The sequence below is a fragment of the Takifugu flavidus genome, chromosome 18 (genome assembly GCF_003711565.1).
Source record: "Takifugu flavidus isolate HTHZ2018 chromosome 18, ASM371156v2, whole genome shotgun sequence".
NCBI lineage: Eukaryota > Metazoa > Chordata > Actinopteri > Tetraodontiformes > Tetraodontidae > Takifugu > Takifugu flavidus.
In genome coordinates, this window is record NC_079537.1 from 10139684 (window position 1) to 10151152 (window position 11469).

The following is an 11469-nucleotide window of genomic DNA, read 5'->3' on the forward strand; positions in this document are numbered from 1 at the left end:
TAAAACAAATATAAAAACTATATTTTATAGATTCAGTCAAACCCTTATTGTTATATCTGCCATTAAATTACTTGGTCAACAAACTACCGTAATTTTGCTCCACATACTATTTGAGTTATATTCAAGTCTAATTTTCTTCAAAGAGAACTCAAACCTCTCGTATTTGTTCAGCCATTGAAGTCTCATATTTCCTTTGAAATAGATTTCTAAATAAATTATCACATGAAATGATGCTTAAAAGTAAACATTTTATTCAATGATTTGCACAACAAAACATATCAAAAGCAATTGCAAAGGAATGCATCAGATTATCAAACCGACTACTGAAGAAATGACCCTCATGGATAATGGACAGGACTAAAGAGAGATCCCATTGGTTTATACATTTCCAAACGGAACACAGCACGGTCACTTCTGTCTCCATTTGGACTCAGCAGGTCAGCAGTGACCTCCTTTAAATCAGTGCAGTTTTTCTATTTCAATCCAGCAATTCTTCTTATATTATGCTCATCTATTACTTTGTTCTACAGCTATTATGGTGTCCTGGGAAAAGAGCAACTGAAAACAGCAGTTTTAGGACATTTTTTATAAAGGATTTCAATAAATCTCAGCTGTAGCTCACTGCAAAGCCCTGATCAACTCTGTACTTTTAAAAAAATAGCACACACACTTTCAATTCTTTACACCCAAACACTTATAGTATAGGGTTTATCTTAACACGTGACTTTCAAGTCTTTTTTTTTTTTACAAATGTAAAGATCATTTGTTTGACTTTTGAGTTAAAAACTGTCGGCCTGAATTAAAAATAGGAGACTAAACAAGAAAATTATAAATGCTTAATCTGTAAAACCATCGGCTGAGGGTACGGTTGAGGTATAAACATGGACACCACTGGAAACTTTATACAAGACAAGCAAATCTTTTTCTTCAGGGCTGCTAGAAGACCAAAACGTTCTCCTCGGGAACAGAAAAGAGTTCTGAATGAATGAAAAAGCACCAGGACTCATCGAGTGATCGTTTTTTATCGATGGAAATAACAACAGCCGAACGTGAACTTTTAAAAGCCCTCGTGTCTTTTTTTGTCATTTCTTTACTATTAGGTTGTTCCAAGGGTCAGGCCTATATGATTAAAAAAAAACTTAAATTGCTGTTGTTTAACTCAATGGACCTGGAAAAAAAGAAAAAGTAAAATTTGACTGTGTAAGGAATCTAGAAGAGTTCCATCATGTTGTCACCGAGGAAAGATGGCTCGGACGGGCCAACGGGAAGGTCGGGGTTGGTCCCACGTGAAATAGCCCTGTGTAACAAGTACCCTGGTAGACTGTGGGTGCAACGCTGCAGTGTGCTGGTTCCTCTGTAGGCTTCATCTCTGCATCTTCTATTGCTAATCCTACATATACAAGATGTTCTGGATGACTGGGATTAAGGGAGAGAACGTATAATAATTCACAGTGATGCCAATCAGAAGATCTAAAATTATCTCTTCCTCACACACGCTTTACTGTGGTTTACCCAGCAGGCTGGACAGGAAGTTTGACCCCTGACCTTCTCCCCGCCTCCCCCGTTCTCCTCCTCCAAGCGGATCCATCTGGTGCAGTTCCGCCTGGTCCAGCATCTCAAAGTCCTCCCCATCCAAGTCTGTATCCAGCTCGGAGCTGGAGATCTTGCGGTAGCTGCGCTGGGTGGCCACCTCTCTCCTCTGGGTCGTAGGAGGTCGAGGCTGCATCGCCCCCAGCAGCGCCGCTTGGATCATGTTGCTGGCGATCACTCCAGCCAGGTCGCCAGAGAAATCAGAGACGGCCGCCCGACTGCTGAAAGAAAGCTCGGCGTCGAAATCGTCCTGGTCTGAATCCAGGTGACCCTCGACATCCAGCACTGAAGCCCGGTGACTAGCAAGTCCGGATGGACCAAGACTGGGCAGCCCTATGCTGGTGTCATCGTCATCATCCATCAGGGTGGCGTCGGGGTTAATGGAGGGGAACTCTGCAAGGTCCTGAGCAAAGGACTCCTCGCTGTGCCTGTCGAGATCTGAACACCACACAGAGCAGAAGACTGAGAATTCAGAGGCAAAGGAGACCACGACGGACAATCAGCGTGGCCCAGTCCTCGTCTCCCACCTTCAGAGCCCTCAGTGAGCGGCGTCTGACCCCGCGACAGGTTAAAGGTTCCATTTTCTGTGAAGGACACTTCGGCGTCAGAGTGCTCGGAGTCGGTCATCGCCAGCTCCTTCCCGTCCTCGCTGTCATCAAACTGGGAAAGCAGGGTGGTGAGAGCTTCACAGTTAAACACCCCCCCCAAACCAAGCAGATGTCGGACGCAGCAGATCAGGTGAAATCCTTGAAGCAGCGACTCAACACTAAAATTAGCTGAACCGACGGCACCATGTTAGCTAGTGTTTGCGAATAAAATATGAAACCACACTAACCTGAGGACAGAAAGCAGCCAGCTCCTCCTCACTGTCAGTGGCATCACCTGAGGCTGCACCAGCGATGGGCCTCCGCAGGACTACACACACACACACACACACACACACACACACACACACACACAGCAAATAAGCCGACTCCACCCTCACTGGAGACAGGGGGGAAAAATCCCGCCGCGCTACTTACACTGATTATCTATAGGGTTTGACATCATGTAGCCACGAACACTGAAGTCCAACCGCTGCAGGGCCGGCTCCAGCCTCACACACACATTCTGGAACACTCTGTGGTACACTCCCAGAGGGGCCAGGAGAGTCGCCCAGACTACAGGGACAGAAGAGTTTGAAGAAAAGAAGCAGGCTGTTGAACAAGGCAGGACAAGAGAGCGAGCATGGTGAATTTGAGCTAGGAAGTCTGAATCGGGGTGTCTGTGGCTCCAGCAGAACAGTGGTGTGTTCCTGAGACGGTTACTCTGGACCCCCCGTTGTCATATGACCTGCTGACGTCAGCAGATTTTGGCAGCCCTCTCGCCTCTCCCCGTGGTCTCTGACTGTACAAGGTGGAGGCTTGGAGATTAGCTTGGTCGCAGTGTGACCTCCTGAGCTCTTTGCTTGGCTCCGCTCCATCCCTCCGTCTGTGCCTCGTCCCCAACGGTAATCACCAGAGTCTAGGCCCCCGCTAGCGGGGCCCCAAAGATCCGCTTTCACCGCTCGTGCATTTTTTAACAGAAGCAGTCGGGGTGTTCCTTCACTGCCCCTCCTGCAAAAGAACCTGGCACAGCAGTCGCACACGTGTGAGTCTCACCAGCAGAGTAGGAGAGCACCAATCCAGTAACGTGGCGTCCAACCACGGCCAGGCCGGAGAAGGCTCCACAGGTCAGGACGCAGAACTGACAGAGCAACAACACGCACGGAATCACGTCAGTTAAATGAAGCATTTCGTACCTTAAACGCCTCAAATGAGTAAATCACATGTACGTTTCCCAGTTAGCGTCTGATCTTTACCTTTCCGGGGTTTTCTTGTTTGTACTTGAGCAGGCAGGACGCCAGGACTGTGGCGCTGACCCAGGCCTCAGCTACGTGGTGGCACAATTCAGGCACGCTGAGGACGCCCGGCTGCACCAGACCCCAGCTACACCGGGAGAGAAAAGCACCCGTCAGTGACTGCACCGCCACCAACGGCGCCATTTTTCAGTCCCAATTGCACTTAAAGTAACAAACCTCTCATTTTCTGGCTCATCCAGTTTTCGGACTGTGAGATGAAGGAAAAACAGAGAGAGAAACATTCATCACATCTCCAGAGAATTTGCTATGTTAAGAAAACTGCCCGACCATGAAGAAACGCTTGTTAATCTATATATAAAACCACAAAATGGGGGAAAGGTGAGGGGAAACTAATCAGGGCATGTTAGACTGAGCTGGACAGATATCAAGAGTCTCTGAAGAAACAATTTGTAGCACCTCTAATCTGTGGCCAGATCTTATTCCTCCAGGTATCAACACACACGAGCACAGCCAACGCGGACGCCAGCAGGCACAGCAGGCGCAGTGACGTCAGGGCGAAGAACCTGCACGGCAAAATAAAAGCAGGTGAGCACAAAGCACTTCTAATCCTCCGTCAGAAACCTTAACAAAGCGGTTCGGCGCAGATTTCCTGACGGTTCCTGCTTCCTTCCACGCGTTCACATTCGGTGGCGTGACGTGAGGAGCGACTTCCCATCAACGCAAACAGAAATTTGGCTTTGCGCAGCAACTCTGCTGCCAGTTACCGGTTAGAGATTAACCCAAGAAAGAGTTTGTTTCCAGGGTGGGTTTATGATGTTCGGGCCGGAGCTGCATGACTTTACCGTGTGATCCTTTTGAGCCATTCAGGGTGTCACGTTATGGAGGGGGGGGTCCTCATTAACCGCTCATCTGTGACTCTTCTCTGTGTTGTTGATTCATGCATAAGCGTCGCATGAATGCACCAATCCATGCAGAAACTATTCCGCACCATTGTGAGTGTGCAAAGACAATTAAAGGGATGGCAGCGTGAGCAACCTTGCATACCAGTATCAAATGAAATCCGAAGGTTTAAAAGCATAAACTTTAACTTTCACAAATGCGTCTCTTTCCTGCCATCAACTGCAGCCATTTTAAACCAGAAAAGGTCAGGTGGATCAACGGCAGAAACAAGTATAAATAGTGTCAGGACCATCTGTGGCTGCTTGAATTGACAGGTGAAACATCTCATTATATGAAGGCACCACCTGTTTTCACCCCCCCTGAAAAACAGCCCCGAAAATAGACTCTTACAACACGTAGATGGATAAATGACAACGGTAACAGTGAAATCAGGGTTTTCACCAACACCAGCCGACGCTTACCAAAACACAAGGTTGACCACAGTGTAGAGGAACACACACTGAATGGGTCTTTCCCAGACGAGGACGGACTGGAGGTAGGTCAGGACGGGCTCGTAGGGTCCAAGCCTGGACTGGAGCGCAGCTTTGACAGCCCGGACCTGACTGTCTCTCTCGCCGGAGCATGGTCGACTTCTCGGGCACACACTCGCCGAGCACTCCCCGGCCAACACTTCGTTTGTTGCACCGGCGTGCGTCATTTTAGCGAATCCCGTTTGTAAAGAAAGTCTGTACATGAAGCACTTAAGTGAGTTTAAGGGAGTCGATACAGCTTCATTCACAACATCGCTCCACAGACCGAGTGTAATGCTAACGAGGTTCCAAGCTAACAGCTAGTGACACCAGATTAAACTGTCTTAGCGTTTAACACAAATCATCTGCCAACATTAGAAGCGCCAATGCCGTTAAATGTAAAGAGAATACGTCCATAACCCAAGATGACACTTAACTATTCTGTCATTTTTGCAGAACTGTAGTTCTGTCTTCGAAAGGTAACAATATGGCGTATCCTGTTTTTCTGAGCCGTAACGGTCCAATCACAAGCCGCTAGAGTCCCTGTGTCACGTTGCGTTCAGGTGGAATAGAAAACGAAAGCATTTTATTTTGAGTAGCCCAACCGGAAATGCAGTAATATAGCATCATGGTAAACCTGACTAACAGTCGGAGGTTTCACATGTAGTTATCAAGTGTGGCCACAAGAGGGCAGAAGCTCGGAAAACATAATTTCGTGACATCGATTGTCACGTTTGCTTATCAAATATATAGTTTTTTTTACGTTTATTACGAGTGCAAGCCTTTTATTTACATTATTATAATTGCAACAATGCCTGGCTCTTTCCGTCCATCTTCTGCGGCTTTCATTTTTTGCATTGAGTGTGTACCGTATCGCCGATTTCAGAGCATAAATGAAAGATTATCTACAAAAATAAAATGAAATAAACACATTTTAATACTTTTATTCGTAGACGTAATTGCAAAACATTTCCACTTGAGGGGACTGAGCTCATGAAACTACACATTCACCGGATCTTCATGAGTTCACACAACATATTATTAAGGTATTGAATATAGAACGCTGGTTCAAACCAGATAAAATAGACTTCAGTCTGAGGTTGTGGTGAAATATTTATACAACCAGCCGTCATATACTGTTGTTGCAATATCAAACAAAACCTGGCTCCTCCGCTACAGCAGGGGGCGGTATTCTCCACCGTCGGTGTGGTAGAAGAAGTCGCCCCCGCGTCACATCAGCACCAAGCGGGAAGAAGCAGGCTGGTGCGAAGCAGTTTGGGTATTTTTGTGTTATTTAGCTGGTCATTAGCTTGCGTACTGGCTAAATAAGCGCAAGATTAAAACAACATGCCGCGGGAAATAATAACGCTCCAGCTGGGCCAGTGTGGAAATCAAAGTACGTGGAAAACGGGAGGATTTCTCCGTTCATATGATTAGAATCCTTGTGATGTTAGTCCAAACTGTGGCGTTAAATTAGCTTGCTAAGATGATACGCTTTTAGTCATCTCACGAGTCATTGTTGGCTTGTTTAAATCACTTTTTTTCAAGTATGTAAATTAAAGAGTGCAAAGCAACTTAGTATGTCTTGACTGACTTGACATATCTGGTGTTTTTACCAGAGATAATGTTATAACAAATGGGTCATAGCTATCCGCAGTGCGCTTTGTATAACGGTGGCTGTCAGGAGCATAAACTTGTTCATTTTATCGCCTTCATTTTCGTATCTGTGTTTGCAGTTGGATTTGAGTTTTGGAAGCAGTTGTGTGCCGAGCACGGCATCAGTCCTGAGGGGATCGTTGAGGAGTTCGCAACTGAAGGGACCGACAGAAAGGATGTGTTCTTCTACCAGGTGACCCATCTAAACCCTGTCTGCCTCAGTGCCATTTTCACCTCCCCAGGGACGAACAAACCAAGCATTTCTGTCTTTACACTCTTTAGTTTCTTCCCCCTCTGGCGCTTTATTTGCAACAACATGTGTCGCCACTAGGTGGCGTAGTTATCCCGTGTACGGTAAAACCTGTGATGCTGCTCTGCACAGGCTGATGATGAGCACTACATCCCCCGAGCGGTGCTCCTGGATCTGGAGCCAAGGGTGATTCACTCCATTCTCAACTCACCTTATGCAAACCTGTACAATCCAGAGAACATCTACCTCTCTGAGCACGGCGGGGGTGCCGGGAACAACTGGGCTAGTGGATACTCGCAGGTGAGCGCTGGCAATTGCTTTATTTAGTCCCATGCAAGTAATAGTGGTGAGAGTGGGTTTAAAATGGGGCCTTTTTCCTTTCTAGGGCAAAAAAATCCAGGAAGATATCTTTGACATCATTGACCGAGAAGCGGATGGAAGCGACAGCCTGGAGGTGGGTTTTTCTGGAGCTGGGAATTCTTAAAATAACCAAGTTAACAGTGATTTGATGTAAGAATGTGGGGGGGATTCTACGTACTGGTTAATTCCCCGATTCTATCTTCAGAGAAACAGCATGAACCGATGTGATGAACACAGGTTCTGCAGAATGTCTCCATGGTTGTTTTCTGTATCTTTGTCATTTTGCATCATGCTAATTTAGTTCGTGACACTTTTGCTTCTCTGGTAAGTTTCTGCCCAGCTGGTATGAATGTACGGTATGAAGAGTACGCAACTTTTATTCAGAAACTTGTACTTTGTTGCGGTGAAACACTTCCAAAAATAAATCGGGCCATGTTCAATGGTCCTGTTGGCTGTAATCAAGAACCAAGCAAAGCCTTAGAACAGCCTTGGTAATATTCTTGGTGCCTTTTGGGAACTTTTATTTAGAACCCAGCCTCCTATGAAACAACTTTCATTTCCCCGCAGAGGTCTGCAATTTCTCTAATGTGTTCACATCATGACCCCACATTACTATTGAGCACGTGCGCTCCTGTGTGCACTCCTAGATCGGTGGGCTGTGCTGTAGTGTGTGTGTGTGTGTGTTGGCAGGGCGTGGTGTGCTGTGCAGAACGTCTGGTGATAATAGCTGGGCAAGGGTAGAAGGCAGGTATTACAGGGCTGCGTTGGGGTAACTGTGAGGTGGAGCTGCTCCCGTTTATATAAATACTTGCTGTAGGAGGAGAAGTGTTTGCTCACCCACACACGGCGCGCTGCCTGCACGTATGGCCCGTGCTGCAGCCAGACGATGTCGCTGAGAATAACTGAGGCGTCTTTGCAGGGGTTCGTCTTGTGTCATTCTATTGCTGGGGGGACCGGCTCAGGACTGGGATCGTATCTCCTGGAGAAACTCAACGACAGGTTGAAAACACACTGGTTTTTCTCATCAGGTTTTAAAATCAAGAATCACAGTGTGTATCTCCCCCCCCTCAGGTATCCAAAGAAGCTGGTACAGACTTACTCTGTCTTCCCGAACCAGGACGAGATGAGCGACGTGGTCGTTCAGCCATACAACTCGCTGCTCACGCTGAAGAGGCTCACTCAGAACGCAGACTGCGTGGTGAGCCGCGGCGCTGAATAATGAGGGTTAATTAATCCCTTTGTGTCTTTGCTTTGTCCAGCCAAACCCCTAAATCACCTCGTAAATCACCCCTCCCCCCTGGAAAAGTCCTGGGACCGTTGTCACGGTATAACACTAAATGTTTCCACTGCAAGTCAGCTGAACCAGGAAACAAAATCAAATTTAGCTAATAAAATTAGGATGTGACGTCAGACTTGTTAAACAAATTTGTCCTTCCCCGCTCTGACGTGAATGGCAGCAGCCAAGGAAATTCTCCCCCATGTGTCAGAACGTGTTAAGACATGAAAGGAGTGCAGCCCTGGCATCAGTTAAATAGGATTAAGGCTCCGAGGATCATTACGGGCGCTAATGACGGCGTCAGAAAACCAGTTTCACGCTAAATGTGAATCCAGCGTGATAAACTAAAGCCTGAAACCACAACCATCAGTAATTCATTCAATTATATAAAACAAGTTGTGGTTTGTCGTATTCATCTCCAAAACTGAAGTTTGTGACATTACACTGAGTTTCCAAAGGCACTTTTATCATCAATTAACGCTCTTGATGGCTCTTATGCTAATTTAGTGATTCCACGCGTTTAAAAAAGCTATTTTGTTTTTTCATGCGGGGAAGCAATAAAAGTAACATATTTTGATTCTATTGGGTTCAGATGCCCCACCAGTCTAATGGGGTTTCCCCTCCTAATACCTCCTTCCTCTGGGGTTTTGTGTAAGGGCCTGATGCTGATTCAATTAGCCGCAGGGCTAATAGAATCTGCCCAACAATTGGTCCCCCTGTTCTGTCTCTACAGTCTGCCTTTTCTAATCCGCTTTTTCTAACAGCAGCACACTGTGTTGGTCTTTAAGACCTTCCTGGTCCCGTAACCCTCTTGCTCCAGTTTCTCTCTTCAGGTTCCGTCTCTGTGTGTTTTTACGTCAGGTGGTGTTGGACAACACGGCTTTAAATCGCATCGCCACCGACAGGCTGCACATCCAGAATCCCTCCTTCTCCCAGATCAATCAGCTGGTGAGCGAACGGCGATATTTTTTCTGGTATCGGAGGCCCGTTTCTCGCAGCAGGCGGAGCGTCATCTGCTCAGGTGCTGCTGGAGCTGATCTGAATTCAGATCGGTTAAAATGGCGGCCGTTATTGCGCTTAACGCATAAGTAATTCTTCTACTTTTCATGTCCATGTAGTTCTAAATTGGCTGTTTTTGTCCCACGGGATTGAATTTAAAGGCGGTGTTCAATGTTTCCGCAGGTTTCCACCATCATGTCGGCGAGCACAACCACTCTGCGCTACCCCGGCTACATGAACAATGACCTGATCGGCCTGATCGCGTCCCTCATCCCGACACCCCGCCTCCACTTCCTCATGACTGGGTACACGCCACTGACCACTGACCAGTCTGTGAGTGGAAGCTGAGGCTTTCCTACCGTACTGTGGCTTTGATTTAAAACGACGGCCTGGTGGTTAATGCAACTCCTTTCAGGTTGCAAGTGTCAGGAAAACCACGGTTCTGGACGTGATGAGGAGGCTTCTGCAGCCCAAGAACGTGATGGTTTCCACAGGGAGGGAGAGGCAGCCCAGCCACTGCTACATCGCCATCCTCAACATCATCCAGGGCGAGGTGGATCCCACGCAGGTAGGAACGCGGCGCCTCCTTCTTGGCCACGCGCATGGCGGCGTCGGCTCCTTCACTGGTTCTGACTCACTCTTGGACAGGTGCACAAAAGTCTCCAAAGGATTCGGGAGAGAAAACTTGCCAGTTTCATTCCCTGGGGTCCCGCCAGCATCCAGGTGGCCTTGTCGAGGAGGTCCCCGTACCTGCCGTCGGCCCACCGAGTCAGCGGTTTGATGATGGCCAATCACACAAGTATCTCCTCTGTAAGTGGGGCTCTTTTTCTATTTTTAGCAGCTGGGGGGGGTCATGAATTGAGTTGAAGTTATTCTGAGTACTGGATTTAGCACTGATGCGTCTCCTGGCTGCGCCGCAGTTGTTCGAGAGGACCAGTCGGCAGTATGACAAGCTGCGGAAACGCGAGGCCTTCCTGGAGCAGTTCCGCAAGGAGGACATTTTCAAGGACAACTTTGACGAGCTGGACGACTCTCGTGAAGTCGTCCAGCAGCTGGTGGAGGAGTACAGCGCAGCTACGCGGCCTGACTATATTTCCTGGGGAACACAAGAACAATAAACAGACTCTTTCCTCTGCTCCACACAGAATATCTCCTTCCACTCAGTTCACATTAATTATGTCCACTCAGCAGCATATTTTCTATACCTGGTTGACAAATGGACAGAATTCTTTAAATCTGCGTCTCCACAATGGTATTTATTGGCTTGGTCTAGCATGTAACAGTAGTGTGTGTGTATCACATAAATACAGGGTTAGCCTGATAAATGAATACTGACGTCCAGAGTTATATTAGCCAAAAACTTTGTCTGGATTGTGTCACTTACTGGGAATTGTCAAACCCCAGTTTCCATCTTCTTAGGTGAAGTTGTTGCAGCCTACTTGGTGCGAAGAGCACCAGTATAACCTGTCCCTAATGTCCCTCGATAGTCATCTTTCCAATTCTCTTCTGTGAGCCCGAACTGCCCATTTCCAGCAATGCAAGAAAAGATGTTGCCTCAGTTCTGTCTATTTTTCTACAGAGTAAAGGTCTTTAGTTTTGGTGCTGTTGTTTTCCAGGTTTCAAAAAAATTCAGTTGCCTTGTTTAATTTGAGCAGGTTTGACGGACGCATCGATGGTAAAGTTGACTGACAAGATAGTAAACTTGTAGTTGGACTCGAGCCAGAACCGATGCGGGACCGCTGTCCTAGTTGCCAGGGTGACGCCTCCTTGCCTGTCAATCTCTGCCTTGTGTCTCTTAAGTTGCTTTGCTTGTTGGACCTGTGTAAAATGCCGAATAAACAAATGTTTACGTCACATTTGGAATTTTAAATACAATCTACTGGTTCATTGGTGGACATGGAAGGTGGCACAGCACCAAACCCAGGGGTGCACAACTGGATAGAGCAACCAAGAAGCTGCAGAAACCACACCACGTTGACATCACCTGCACACCGGTGGGCCCAGCCAGCCCCCCCCCCCCCCCGGGACAGCAAAAGGGCTGGCTAGCATCAACACTAGTGAAGAAAACACATTTTGAAGACCCCAAAAA

General features: G+C 47.2%; 2 protein-coding genes across 3 annotated transcripts; one reads left to right on the forward strand and one right to left on the reverse strand.

The window, feature by feature from the left end:
* Nucleotides 1-228: 228 nt before the first annotated feature.
* On the reverse strand, nt 229-5384 carry retreg3 (reticulophagy regulator family member 3). 2 transcript variants are annotated; one of them, XM_057014942.1, is made up of 10 exons: nt 5277-5384; nt 4792-5055; nt 3887-3993; nt 3647-3677; nt 3431-3557; nt 3231-3315; nt 2613-2750; nt 2426-2505; nt 2118-2250; nt 229-2028 (listed from the first exon to the last, which is right to left on the reverse strand). In XM_057014942.1, exons 2-10 carry the CDS (start codon nt 5025-5027, stop codon nt 1499-1501), a joined length of 1467 nt encoding a protein of 488 aa, XP_056870922.1. In that variant the 5' UTR covers nt 5028-5055; nt 5277-5384; the 3' UTR covers nt 229-1498. The 2 variants fall into 2 exon arrangements, with proteins under 2 accessions (XP_056870922.1, XP_056870921.1); XM_057014941.1 differs by having other exon boundaries at nt 4792-5358.
* Nucleotides 5385-6051: 667 nt separating this feature from the next.
* On the forward strand, nt 6052-11234 carry tubg1 (tubulin, gamma 1). Its single transcript, XM_057014945.1, has 11 exons — nt 6052-6235; nt 6576-6688; nt 6878-7045; nt 7131-7199; nt 8025-8104; nt 8177-8303; nt 9243-9329; nt 9564-9713; nt 9796-9948; nt 10029-10190; nt 10301-11234. Exons 1-11 carry the CDS (start codon nt 6187-6189, stop codon nt 10496-10498), a joined length of 1356 nt encoding a protein of 451 aa, XP_056870925.1. The 5' UTR covers nt 6052-6186; the 3' UTR covers nt 10499-11234.
* Nucleotides 11235-11469: the final 235 nt, after the last annotated feature.